Source organism: Poecilia latipinna, unplaced genomic scaffold (assembly GCF_001443285.1).
Source record: "Poecilia latipinna isolate Pla-1442-1.1 unplaced genomic scaffold, P_latipinna-1.0 Scaffold200, whole genome shotgun sequence".
NCBI lineage: Eukaryota > Metazoa > Chordata > Actinopteri > Cyprinodontiformes > Poeciliidae > Poecilia > Poecilia latipinna.
The window spans coordinates 1-14,479 of record NW_015112816.1 but is presented as its reverse complement, the minus strand read 5'-3'; the positions used below and the strand labels follow the sequence as shown (position 1 = coordinate 14,479).

Genomic DNA, 14,479 nt, shown 5'->3' with positions numbered 1-14,479 from the left:
AAAAAAATAAAAAACAGTGTTCTGTACATGCTCTGGTTACCTTTGTTATTTAATTTTGTTAACCAAGACATGCTAATTGGTTTTGGATAGTTTTCCTCATCCACAGAGTTCTGAAACTTAACTGTGTCTGCATACAAGAAAATACATGATTTCATTTCCATTGCCGGTAGAGATTCTGTAATTACTTATAGATGACACATTTATTTTCACTTTTTGGGTTATCCTGCCACCTGCTGAAAGCTCTCTGAAGGAGCAGGGGGAAAAAAAAGTCAAGATGTGATCGCTGTCACGGTTTGTGACAAAGGAATGCAAACAGCCTAAAGTTGTGAAACATGATGATTAATTGCACGCTGTGACTTTTTCTTTTTCCCTTTTCTTTTCCTCATTGACACATCATTGCAACATAGAAAAATTATTAATAAAATTAACAAAACGGCACACAAAAACCATAATTCCTCTAATAAAAACAAATAAAGCTTGATTTTCAATTGGACTGCTTTCAAATTATGTCATTTTTCATGCAATTAGATCGATCAGTGACGTATTTGCAGAAGTGTTCATACCCTATTCAAATTTAACGAACAATTGTATTTTAAAGTTCGTAGAACCACTTCTATCTGCAGTTACATCCTTTGTGATTTTTGTCGCAACTAAACAATGACATTCTTCTTTGCAAAATAGCTCCAGTGCAAACAGATTGAACATTGAGCATCAATCGATATCTGTTTTAAAATGTTGATTCTTAATTGGATTGTGGTCTGTGCTTTGTCTGGGCCGTTTGAAACTGGAGTGAATCCCCAGTGCGGAAATGGAGAAGAAGAGACCACTTTCCTCCTGGAGGTTTCAGTGCTGAAACCCAGTATTCGCAAAAAACAGAGGAAACCATGCTACGGAGAGAAGCCGCGGGGTCAGAGGTCATCCTCTTTGATTCAAATGGCCCAACTACCTTCTCAGACTGTTATATCTGGCTTGATTTCTGGGGACTTCCTCCATGTTACGATGATTCAGATGGTTCAGACACCAAAGAGAATTGAAAGAGACCATCTGTCTGGGGGAGCATAGTCGCAAGAAGAGTGGAAGTGAGAGCAGAAAGGAAGTCCATACAGACTCTTTCCCTCCCTGCAATGTTAGTCATGTTCATCTGCTCCTACGTATAAACTTCGAGAATTACCTTGAGACGAGTCGCTTGGGGTGTCTTGAGGCAGACAGACTTGTCACTGTCTTTTGTTTTTGATTAGAAATAAAATAATTCTTCACTTTTTAATTGAAAAAGACCTCACGTCTGGGAGCTTTTGTTTGGTAACTGTGTGTCTCTGTTTAATATAAGATTCAGGTCATGGGTGCCCAGCTTCAGCCCTCGTTTGAATCAAGTCCTCTGATTCAAACTTTATACCAAGATGAAATTACACAGAGGATTCCCTCGAAAAGCAATTGATTGATTATTTACTTAAAAGCAACAAAGTAAAGGGAATGTAAAACCAGTGTATCATAAGCTTTTTAGATTTTTATTGGTACAAGATTTTGAAATCTGTTTATCCTTTTCTTCCACTTCACAGTTATGTGCTACTTTGTCTTGGTAAATCACAATGAAATACATTGAAATTTCTGATATGACACATTTTGACTTTTTCAAGTAGGGGTACATTTATTTTATTGCTTTTCATAATTTAATTTTCTTTAAACATGAAATAGTTGCTTTACAAACTGCAGTAAAAAAAATTCAGCTTGGGAAAAAAGTAGTTTTGAAATAATAAACTGAAAAAAAGTATTCAGTTTTCTAGTAGAAATATATGTAGTAAAACAGTATATATAACAGCTAACAATGTCAATTTTTATATTTAACTTTTTTCTGTCATTTCCACTTATAACTAATGTTGTCTGAAGAAAATCTCCAGCTAATGAATTATCAGCCATTCTGCAAGAATTGTTTTATTTTCAAAGTCATTCACCAACAGTGAAAAAGATTGTCTATTACTGCCTATTAATCTTACTATTTATCATAAACCTTTGTGCATTTCTGACTGTCGTCCTCTAGATGGCTGTAATTCATCATACTTTAGAGAAAAGCACGGAGGAAGTAGCACATCGGTGTCTGTCACAGGAATAAAAGTTGATCAAATATGGACTGAGTCTAGTTTTACTGGTGAGATGTTTTCTCATGCAGTGTGTATCTCATGACATCAGTGTTGCTACCACATGTAGGTCTGTGTCAACATTTTCATTTTTCTGTGTTTGTTCAGTAGATTTTCCGGAAACTGACAGCATCGCGCTGATGTTGTTTCCCACGAGATACAACATGACTCCTTGTTTCCAACATGAATTTATCACGTCTCAGGTGTCCATCCTCACCCACTCTGACTTTGGTTCACAAGTTATTGTAAAACGTCTGCAGTACCAGTGCTTCCTCTGTTTTTCTCTAGTGAAACTGTGATTCATTCAGCTTAATGGCATTTGATTTTGACTTTTGTTTGGAAAGAGTTACATCATCTGAAAATGCAGAAGTAAGCAAAGCCAATCTACTCACACTTTGCTGAGATAGGCCTATTTTCTTCCTCATTTGCATTTTGTTTTTCATAAACACAAGGGAGGCCTTTTGACACGACACGACTTTGACGTGCACAGCTGAAGCTGACGTGACGTGACAAAAAGTTTATTTATTTATTTGTTCTAATTTAAAAAAAGAAAAAAATCTTTAACCGGGGTTTCAGGTATGGGGTTTTGCAAAAGACAGTTGGTCACCTATTCCATGTTATAGAGCTTCTTGATTCCTAGTTAAAAATGATAAAAGTACCTCAGCTCAATTATCATGTTGTCTTTTGGTCCTCCATAACGTTTGATGACACATACCTGAACCAGAGCCCATCCTGTTTTTCTGCCATAAAACTTTCCACGAGCACAGAACAAACGGAGAAAGTGAAACCACAAGCACTGACCTCAACTAGAATTTTTGTGCAGGTGGGAAATTTTGCGAGGTGCAAATAGTAAACAGAATGTTGTGACATTTTGTTAGCTGCTCACTTTATTTCTGCGTGACATTTAGGTCGCTATCACACACCATACTGTGTAGATTGAGAGATAAGGTAGATATTGGACCATTTTTTGATTTGGGGATTTTATGTAAATAGGATATAAGAAACTGATAGAATAGAGTACATTGTGTTTTTATTGTAGTGTAATTTTGCATAATCTTCTATCAGGTACTTTATTAGTTTCTGGTGTGTCCTTTCAGTTAAAAAAATGACAAACAAATTTGCTAATGATAATAATTCTTAACTTTATTATTATTATTATTATTATTATTATTATTATTATTATTATTATTATTATTATTATTATTTGATCTTGCCTCCTTTATTGTCATTCAGATTTGCTTTGATTGGCTAAACCTGGACATATGTCTGGGGAAAATACTTGATGAAGGAGAGGAAAGGTTACAGTGTTGGACTGTAGACACAAAGAAGGAAGTTTAATAATTCACATACGTTAATGTCAGTTGTTTTATCCTCTTCTTGTTCTCCCTGGCAGCCTTGTTCCTTATTTCGGTGTGACTTGTGGTGAGTGGGAAGGAAAGGGCCAGCCCCCAGATGCAGACACTATCTGGGCCTACTGTGTCTGCCTTCACTAGCACAAAAGGGAAAGTACCACTTGGATCACTTTTTTGTTCTGCAGATACACAGAGCCTACCATAAAACATCCTCAACGTATCACGCTCTGAGCTCAGGAAGCGACCTCACTCTGCTTGGGTGCACACCAGAGGAAACTCAGGACCTGTGCAGTCGTCACTTCTCAACATCTGTTTTCCTGCGTTGCCCCGGCTCAGACGGCTCTGAACGCAGCCATCGGACGGATCATGCCACAGAGGAGCCAGCATCCCCTGGTCTACGTCCTCCTGATTTGGATCAGTATTCTCACCGTAGCCCAGGTTATCTTCATCCCGTTTTTCTTCACACGGGGACAGGTGAGCTTTTATACACAAGTTCCTTATTTAAGCGTAGAGAGTAAAACTGTAGGATCAACAATATTGACACTAAATCTACAAGCAGTTATCTCAAATTTGAATGAATTAAAATGATAATGTCCTTACTGGCGTACATAAATACCTCAGCAGCGCTTCTGTTCTTTCATGTGGTTTAGGCAGTAGCTCAGCTGGTGAGAAACACACCTGTGCCTGTGGTAGTCAGTTGCGTAAAGACCCCCGCTACTGTTCTTAAGTAGTCACAGCTTTTTCTCAGAGTTCAGGCAGAAAATGTCTGACAAAAAAACAAACAAACAAAAAAAAAAAACATGCACTTTGCTGAGACGATACAAGACTATCTCTATAAATATTTAGCGGTCTAAGATCAGCCACGTCATACACAACCGTCGTTCTGAAAGCACGTTGTGCCAGATTTCTCTGTGGCATTTAGGGAACCTGAAGGAAGTTTTTGCTGGTGTAGAAAGGAAATTTTCATTTCCAGACACTATTTTGTAACTTCCTCTGGTGCCATGTATCATGGGTGTGTTTTGTGCTTCTGTTTCCTTTTCCAGCCTGCGAACATTAGCAATCCAATCTCATCCCCCTTACCGGTACAAAGTATATCGGTAAGAAGACTACATTTTCCATCTCTTGCTCCCGTTGACCTCACCACGTTCAATTGTTTAGTCTCATAATGTCATGAAACAATCTCATGGTGATCAAACTTCCTTAATTTGTGTTTGTTGATTATTGCATTTGCTTCTAACATTTGCAGTCCAGGTATTTAAGAAACCCAAATCCTGGAGAGCAAGCAGATTAATCTCGAATGACTTCCATTTCTTTCTGAGTTACTTGTGTCTGCCTAACCACTTTCCTCATGTCTTGGAGGAAGCTCAGTGACGTCATTGACACATTCGGGGAAATGCCACTAAACTAAACAGATGTCTCTTCATTTTCCTCTTTAAGATCTATTCTGTTCTCTCTCTCTCATGCGTAGGTGGTGGCCTAATCACCACATGAAATAAACTTTAAGTTTTATGTAGCTGCTCTGTTTGTGACATAAAGAAATGTAGCTTTCAAGACTAACTCCTATTGCTTTCTTTTTGACAGAAGCCCATTGAAATAGTCAACTTCAGAGCTCAAGGTAAACATTTTTGTTTGCATGAAAAATGTGTGACTGATTATTAGGCCTGTAGTTATCACTGCTGTTATAGTAAAGGTGCATTTTCAGTCATTTTATACACAACTCAGAAAACTTCCAGCTAATAGGAGTGTTTCTTTCATTCACAGAGACAGAACCACTCGAGAAAACCATTAAATGGGTAGTGGCAACAAAATCACACCTGATTTTTAATGGACCGGAAAATCGTATCAAGTTGCTGAAGGATGGACACTATATCGTAAATCTTCGAGTAACGCTGTGTGACACAACACAAGTCTCAGACAAGCTGTCTGTCACCCTCAAGCTGAGCGACAACACCAATCTGATTGGATGGATCAATGAAAAATCACACAGCACAGGCTTGCTCAGCAAGGTTACATTTCTGGCATCAGGGTCCTTTGTTGAGACAACTATTCAACATCCCACCTGTATTAACACCAGTACGACAGTGACTCATCTGGACATCCTTTGGCTGAACAAACTATAGTATTAGCTCCAATGAAAGTTTACAAATGGACCCTTCCCTCCGTAGAAATCCGTCTCTGAATAGAAGGTTATGCAGAGTTTGTTTGAAACTGATCTAAAGAGAAAGGGCAGAAGTTCCATAGAGTGTGGATTAAACAGGTAAATTTAACTTTGAGGATTTCTTTCAGAACATGGGGCCAAACCTCTTCTTCACAATTTCCAGTTTGACAATTTATCCTCAAGCAAAACCCGTCAGAAAAAGTTTTTGTATATTTATGAATCTCAGGGGTTGAAATCATCACTACAAATTGATTTTTTTTTCTCTATTTTATGCCTTATGGCTATTTTTTTTAATTACTATGTACAGATACACATCCAGTAGAATGACCAGAAAGTATGCTGTACCTCTGAGAAGGGAGGGCAAATAAGTTTTTGCTCATCTCTAATCTTAGTTCTCTGATAAAACCTTACTAAATTGTTTAGATGTTATTTCTTGGTTATTCTACATTACTATGTGATTAGCGATCTTCAAGAATGTTTTTTTACAGAAGTGCCAAAAATATTGGGAAGTAAACATTTGTTTCTTGAAATTGTATTTTATTTTCACCAATTCTTTCTAAATCCTGATTTATTGACTTTATTTGCAATGCGCTATGAATTTATATATTTATGTTGAAGCTATTTATTATTCTGACCGGACTTATTTACACCATGGACATTGTAAATATTAAATTTCCACCGATACTCAACGAATGTATAACCTTATGTGTTACTGTGTTTTTCTGTGCTCCACATATTTGTTAGTTTTTTTCTGTCGTGTTTCACTGGAATACACTTAAAATATTTTCATTATGACTGTCCACCTGACACTTTTCAAACTGGAAAATGTGGTTTCCTTTACTTGCTTTGAGGTCTTTTTGTGGTATCCTTGTTTATTTTTACAGTCAATCATGTTTTATTTTTGGATTACACCACCTACACAAGTGAGTTAATGTTTTAAATAATTATTTTTAAAGTGAAGTTTCTCATACAAGCTAAGCATCCCAAGTCATTGCTCATTTTACACATTCCGGTACGAAGAAATCTGTTTGTTTTTTTTGTTTTTTTGTTAATGCAGGTTTTGTCCTAGTGTTAATATGTACCAAATAAAAATATTGTTTTTAGTGCTTGATTTTCAGTTTGTTTTAATTTAGAAGTGATGAAAGAAGTTTCTTGGGCTTTCATAACCTGGTGTTAAAATTTTCAAGACAGCTCTGAAAATTGTGCTAGGTTCCCTTTCATTGGATGAATTAGCCGCAACGTGGAGCTAAATCAAGTCAAAACAATGACTTGCATCCATTGACTGAGTCACTTCTGAGACCCCAAATTTAAAGTGAAAGTGAGAGGTTAAACATTAATCATCCTGCATAGTCACCAAAAGAAAGTTACGCTGGGACCCTCCCTGTTGCTTTCGAGGAACGTGCCCTCCAGACAAAACACGGTGCACATCTTCTGTTTGAAAAGTGCACTTCATGACATCTATTGACCTAAATTAAAATGATTACCATCTGCTACAGAAAAGGTCACCGGAACATGACGTTAGTCATCACAGCCAGGAAAGATATTTTCCAAGTTGGTGAAAGTTTTTATTTTCCAAACCTCAGCAACAGAGTCATAACTTCTCAGGCTGCTCTTAACTGCTGCCTCCGAAGGTTTCGATTAAACTAAAGCGATATCCAGGGAGCTACAATAAAGTACAGATAAATACTCAGCTACGCCCACCCACTCTGTCTCATTTATTAGAGTCATTTGCACAACTTGGTCTGTCCCTACTTACTTTCCACAGCGCCGAGGCTGCGACTGCTGAAATAATTATCGGCCTTCTTTAAATTATTTCCACCAAAACCACACGGGGAAAGCTCAGGTGCAGCCGTTAAAAAGCACCTCTTAAAAACTTCCACGGCAATAATAGAATTGTTTTAATTCATTCTCTTTGGAAGGCATGAAAGTTCTGTTGACTAAATCTTAATTAACAGGACATCAAGTCAGAAGAGACCAAACTGCTCCAAAACCTCCTGTTTTTGTTCATCCATGTAGTAGTGGACCTGCTAGCGTTCTCTGGATCGTTGTCCTGCTCCATTATCCAAATGAACGTGAGCTTAAAGTCACAAATTGATGGTAAGGCATGAGGAACCTGAATTAATGGTCTCAATTACTGCAAGCTGCCCAATTCCTAATGAAGCAAAGCAGATCATCATCTATATGCAACATGTGGCAGAACGTATTCCCAAAAAGTTTAGAAAATATTCTCAAAAGTTCTAAGAGAATCTTAGAAATAACCCTGTAACCCTTTTCAGGCTGATAGATGTCAGAGATTTCACTTTCATCAGACTAGAGTGTAATGTGTTGCTTTTCCCAATTTTTTAGTCTTGGTTCTGTTGTTTGACTTGTTCAAATTGAGTCATTTCTTGATTTCACAACTGTGGCAGCAATCAGAAGCGGTTGAGGCCATAAAACTGAATAAAAAAAAAAAAAAAAGGGGTTAATCATAGTTAAGATTTCACAAGGTCAGCAATTGGGCTGAGATCTGGCTTAACATTTGGTTAAATTGACTTAGTTATCCTTTAAAAGCACTTTGGTTATCGGTCTAAAAATGTAAAAGTAAGAAGAAAAAACATGGAATAAATGTATTAAGGGAAAATACTTTTTCACAGAATCCAACTTAGAAGAAAATGACTCCCAGCTTAAACACTGTATACATTGTAACAATGATTCCAGTGAATACAAACCATGCAGTGACAAAAATTTAATTTATTTATCATAAAATTAATGGTAGGCAAAGCAAACACTATCTCACAGTGTTTTTCATTACTTCATTTTTTTTTAAATTTATTTATTTATTTTTTCCATTTCTGCCCGGTTTCATTCTGAATGTTCTGTGTCAGGAAAACGTGTCTCACATGGAACATCCCTGGAGCGAACTGCAGATCTGCAGTGCCTTCAAGAGGGTTTCATGTAAATCACTGTTTAACGCAAAATGGAAAAGCAGTGTAAAGATTCCTTGTGTTTCTTTGAACCACTTTCAAATATTTGAGAAATCCACCCTGTTTCAGTTCATCCAAGCTGTGGTATGTGAACGTTACTGCAAACTGAATGGAAGATGTTGATAACAACTCTATAAATATTCACTTAAAAAAGTAAATAAAATAAATAAAAAATAAAAAAATCCCAGCTATAGTGGGTCTTTTGCAACTGATGATGTTTGGATTAAAGTGGGGGCGTTCAGCTCAGAACAAACACCTGCTGCATGTTTCCCCTTCAAGAGCCCGACACAAGGGGACAGCATTTAGCCGTGGGCCATGAGAGGTGCGCCGCGGCCAACACTTTCACTTGTGCTTTCACTGAGAGAAAAAAAAAAAAAAAACAATTAACGACGTTTAACCTTGCTTCAACGTAGCATGTAAAAAAATAAGCATTTCATCAGCGTACCTGAGTCTGACTTCACAATTTGGCTTCACTGGAAGATAGTTTCATTGATTCAGAATATAACTGCAGACAGAGAAATCTCGTCCCACGCAAATTCTCTGTAAAAGTCAGATCAGGTTTAGAGTTTAATGATGATATGGCATGAATCCAAACCGCACAGCACATCACCCCCTCCTTCGAGACACTAGAGCTGCACACCTCACAGGACAGTCAGCGCTGGAACATGATGACTCATTCTTGAACATTCAAGACGACAGTGCAGAAACACCGGTAAGGGCCAACACACACACACACACACACGCACACTCATGAGTTGTTAATTGGTCGGATCGGGTTTGGCACCTTTCTCTCCAGTCAGGGTCTGGATGGGAAGTGCTTTTCTCATTTCACCAAAAAATAAATCCACACAGAGCGGCTGAGGGGAAATTAATTTGAGGCTCACGCCCACCATCATTCTCTCGCGTAGATACACACACACAGTCTGCGACAGTGCGTCTTTATCAGCCACCGTGCTCCAGGTCTGGGGTTGGAAAGTGAGTCAGGCATTCTGCTACTGACACCCCCCCCACCTCTCCGCGCCGCTCCCCTCCCCTCCCCAGCGGCCCCCACCACCACTTCCTCCTCAGTTTACAAATACACAAGTCAGTGGGTGTTTTCATAAGGCTTCTGCGAACCGTCACAAATGAAGGGAAAGAGTAAGAGTGACTCTGAGAGATATGAAGAGCGAAAAAAAATGCACTTCAAAGAGTGATGGGGCTTTCTTTCTTTTCTTTTCTTTTTTTTTATTTGTACAAACCAAGAAAGCGAATTTGTCATCAAGTCATGAATTGAAATTGCTCATTTGGAAGTTTACAGTCAACAAGAGCACATCCAGTTTTTGAGCAAAGAGCATAAACTGGACGCAGTGTCCCTTGCAAAAAAAACAAACAAAAAAAACAAAAAAAAAAAACCTGGATCTAATTTGATCTAATTGGATCTAATTTGTTTTTTTTTTTTCAAATTTTACTTTTCACCAGAAAACGTTCAGCTGCTGATGGCATTTTAGGTTAACGTGTTGAAGTGGTGATAACAAAAAACCCAATATGTACACTTTGTGGTTGGAGAGAGTGGGTGACACATTTTCTTTTACTGAGACCATTCTGCTTTTTGCTCAGCCTTGCCTGATATGACAGGAAATGAACTCAACTGCAGAAAGACAAACTTTTATTTGTTCAATATAGACTTTATTTCATTTTTTTTCTTGTATAAACACAGCACTGTTAACACAGTTTTATATATATATGAAAGGAATAAATAAATAATATTCATAATTTTTTGAAGCGGTAAAATAGAAAAATAAAAAAAGTGCACCATCCTCGTTTATGTTAGTAAATAATATTTAGCAACACAACAGTTAAATCTTTAATCAGCTTTCAAAGTTTTGATTTGAAGTAGATAAAAACGTCTTCAACGCTTTTGCTTTTACAATGCCTTTGCTCAGGTACAAAAAGGCAACTAAAAATGTCCCTAAGAAGAGTTATAAACTCTTTTTTTTATCTCCTGTCGGTCTGATATCTATATCATAAATGCACCAAACACATTCTCATAAGATTTGTGTCTCATAATCTGTGTTGTGTTGCTGACATGTACATAGACAGCATCATTTTGGTACAGGTAAAACACCCCGGCTAGGAAACTGTTGGAAAAACTCTTGGCTCCTTTGTCTGTCTTTGACGAGTACTCTCTGGCCTGCAGGAGGGGGATGCCTTTTCCGGCATACTTTTTAGTTTGCATCTCCACAGAATGGTAAAAAGCACCACCTAGTGTGAAGTAGACCTTGGAATAGATGTAGTAGTATCCCTCTTTCTGGATGACGAGTTTTTTGTCTTCGTAATTCATTTCATAGAGGAGAGGCTCTGCGATCTCGCTCCATGCCATGACGTGTGTGCCGTGACGGACGTCTTGGCCATCTAATGAACAAAACACGAGCAATGTTTAGAGAAGCTTTTTTGTTCTTGGTTTGAAAAATTGAACATTTCATTAGAAGAAGTTGCAAAACTGCTGGTTTCACCTGTGAGATGCGCAACCGGTTTGGATGGAGGAAGCCGACCCTCAAGGTCTGTAGTATCCGGCGGAGGGCTTCCTGTGTGACGGTAAGACACATTGTTTCCCGGTCAGAAGAATAGACCTCAAGACCGTTTATTATGCGAAACAGAAAATGCTGAGACATACCGTCGATTTGCATTGAGGCGGAACCTGAGGGGGCCTGCAACGATAAACACCAAAGGACATTCAGGCGGTTTAGCTTTGATCTGCGTGCATGCATGCTTTCTTGGCATGCAATCAAACACAGTTGCATGACCGCTGGTGCACATGAGGCTGCACTGGGATGTGGAAGGTGTTAAATCTAAGGCAGTTCAATGAATCATAACCTGTTTTTTTTTTTTTTTTTTTAAGCATATGCTAGCATTTGCTTTGTGTTAAGCAGTCATTGTAGGGGTTTTGGGTAAGGCTTGTACACGATGCATCTAAGGTAGATCATAATCACGACGCAGGAAATAGACCATTTCCTTGTCTATGCCATCTCTAATTTTTGCAGCATGTATGATGTGCAGACCCACAGAAAGTGAATTAATATTTCTCCTAAATCCAAAACCCGTGACTGCTGCTGCCCTCAGACATTTCATAGGAAGCCATACACAGAGTCTTCACTGTCCGCAGTCTGAGGGCAAAGAGCGTATGTATGTGTGGCCGACTCCAAAAGACGTCAGAGGAGTTCTGTATAAACCGGCGGATTTCTCCATCTGTGGTCCACTCTGTTCCTCTTTACCGTAAAATAAATGCAAGCTCAGCACTTATTGGAGTGGGATGTGGAGGGGGTGAGGGGGGGAACTTTCATGCACATGATCTGAGTAAATGTGAGTGTGGTTTCTGTCACAAGAGACCTTCATTTTTACTCACGTCTCAGTCTCAAGAGCCCCACACATGAACGTTATGAAGGGAGACGTTAAGAAAAGGAAACGTTAAGGTCGTGGAAAGCAGAAAACTGAAGTTTCCACGTTGGAAATCCAGTTAGGTGGAAAAGCAGATGAATTTTCTCTCAAATATCAATCAGCTCTTATTAACATGTGGATGAAAAAAAAAACTGTTAAATATAACCATATCTTTTGATTATGCTTTGAATTTGAATCCACATTTACACTAAGTTTGTGATCTAGATTTATCAGTCCACCTCACTGAGTCTTTTCCTTCACAGAGTCTAATTATTCAGTTTATTTCCAACATTTATAGTAAGCATACTTTAACAAGTTTAAATATAGACTCGTGATGTACTCATGATTCATGGAAAACTAAATATATCTATAAAAAAAAAAAGTAAAATAGCTGAGAAAATGAAAAAAGTGGGAGAAAAACATGAAACATGAAAATAATACTGAAAGCGAGAATTGGTAGTAAAGATGATTAAATTCTTATCATGAAAGTGAGATTCTACCAGCAGTGGGGTGAAAAGGTAAAGGTAATGGAACAGAAAATGTACAGTGAATCACACACACACACATACACACACAAAGACACACGCACACACAAATCACAGACTGATATTACACAGGTCTTTACGTGACACTCACATATTCAGATTGGTAGAGGCGATAGATGAAGACAGCTTCAAAGAACACGCCGAGCAGTGCCAGGGCCACCAGGATGAACAGCAGAGTCTGCGCCGCCCCGCCGTGCTTCTTCTGTTTGCCCAGGCGAGGCGGCACGGCCGGCCGGGTGGCATGGGTGTCCACTACAAACGCAGAGGGAACGCCGTCGTGAGCCATACGCCCCACGCCACTTTTGAAGTTGAAAAACATCTCAGACAGGAATGATCCTCCGGTGGTCAGAGCTGCCGTTTCCAAGGGGCTGAAGAGACCAAACTACAGTGGAAAGGCGGCGAGGTGCAACAAGATTGCAAAAAAAAAAAAAATGGGTGGGCTCACTTCTGGTTGGTCCAACTGAAGATGTCTCATGAGTAGTCAGAAACAGACAGCAACATGAATCTTAAGATGTATCACCACAGCACCTGTGAAAACTGGCAAAAGCTCCACTTTTTCTGAACTCATCAAAATGAAACTTTACATAAAGGTCGTTTCTCAGTTTAGAATATAAAGGCTGAAGTTAGACGACCATGTAAGTGAAGTGGAGCTCAGACAATGTGCATTTTAACCCCGTTTCACACCCTCCCACTTGACTGCAAAAGCTATGTCGTTCACACTTCCTCTCATCTGTACTCTCTCTTTGCGGCTTGTCTTCATGCTTTAGCAGCAACATTTGTGCCCAGAGTCAATCTTTTAGCCTCTTCTCATTCTCATCATTGTTCAGAGGAAATAAAGTCCAGTCGCACAGTTTTGGTATGACCACAAAAACATTTCTGTATGTTTTGAAAGCCGCAATATTCTATTCAAGGGGAAACGGCCCTAGTCCGGTTTTACAATTTGTCCAAGCAAAAAGCAAGATTAAAATGTTTTGTTTTTAAGGTAAAACAATCAGTGACTATGTTAAAGGTTTGATGTAATATAGTTAGAAATTGTCAAACTGACCCTTTACTCCTGAACTTTGTTCTTATTTTGTAGATTTTGTGACCTTCTAGTCCAGTTGAATAGCCTTTACTGATCCCATTGAACAACTTGTTGCACAATGGTCTTTTTTTCTGACCTCAAATGGTTCCTGAATGGTCTGCAGCGTAGAACGTGTCTATTTAACATCTACTTTAGTTTCCTGTCTTCTGTGTGGGTTTCCTTGTGTTCCTCATCAAGTTTATGTGAGGCAGGGTTAAAAGTTTATTGGCACTTTTCCGTTTTATTATATCACTTCTGCAATACAGACACTCAATACGGATAGAAACTTTCTTCTTAATTCCTTCAAATAGACTTCTTTTCAGTGCGGCCAAAATGCTGCACTGCCTAAAGTATTAGATCAGTTATCCTTATGAGCTTGAAGTCAGATCTAGGGGTGTTCACATGGAAATATTTGTACATTCCACCAAGAGAACATTTATGAGGTCTAACACTGATGTTGGACCAGAGAACCAAATTCATTCCAAAGGTTTTATATCACCATCCAGACCAGTGAGGTTCATGTTTTCAAGAGGTTCTCTCTTTTACACCACGAACACGTCCACAACATTTTCTTTTGAGCTGCTTGTTGGTTGCTGACCACTTCCTCATAAAAGGATGTGTGGACACATTTAAATGATTTGCGCAGATGTCCTCATGTTTGCAAAGGATTTTCTGTTTAGAGATTTCAGAGTAAATAGGACAAAATGCACACCGTGTTTCTTTTCTTTTCTTTTTTTTTGAGGGGGGAGGGACATCTTTTTCTGTAAAAATGAATAAATAAATATCATTTATAATTTCTTAGTTTGCCAAAAGAAACCTGTAGCTTGGTAAGATGTGTCCTAGACGTAGAAC

The 14,479-nt window shown here is 38.5% G+C and overlaps 1 protein-coding gene across 1 annotated transcript; it reads right to left on the bottom strand.

Moving 5' to 3' along the window:
* Positions 1–10,316: 10,316 nt before the first annotated feature.
* Positions 10,317–13,182, bottom strand: LOC106946667 (tumor necrosis factor ligand superfamily member 14-like). Its single transcript, XM_015031177.1, has 4 exons — positions 12,656–13,182; positions 11,259–11,292; positions 11,098–11,169; positions 10,317–10,996 (listed from the first exon to the last, which is right to left on the bottom strand). The coding sequence occupies exons 1-4, from the start codon at positions 12,881–12,883 to the stop codon at positions 10,602–10,604; spliced, it is 729 nt and encodes a 242-aa protein (XP_014886663.1). The 5' UTR covers positions 12,884–13,182; the 3' UTR covers positions 10,317–10,601.
* Positions 13,183–14,479: the final 1,297 nt, after the last annotated feature.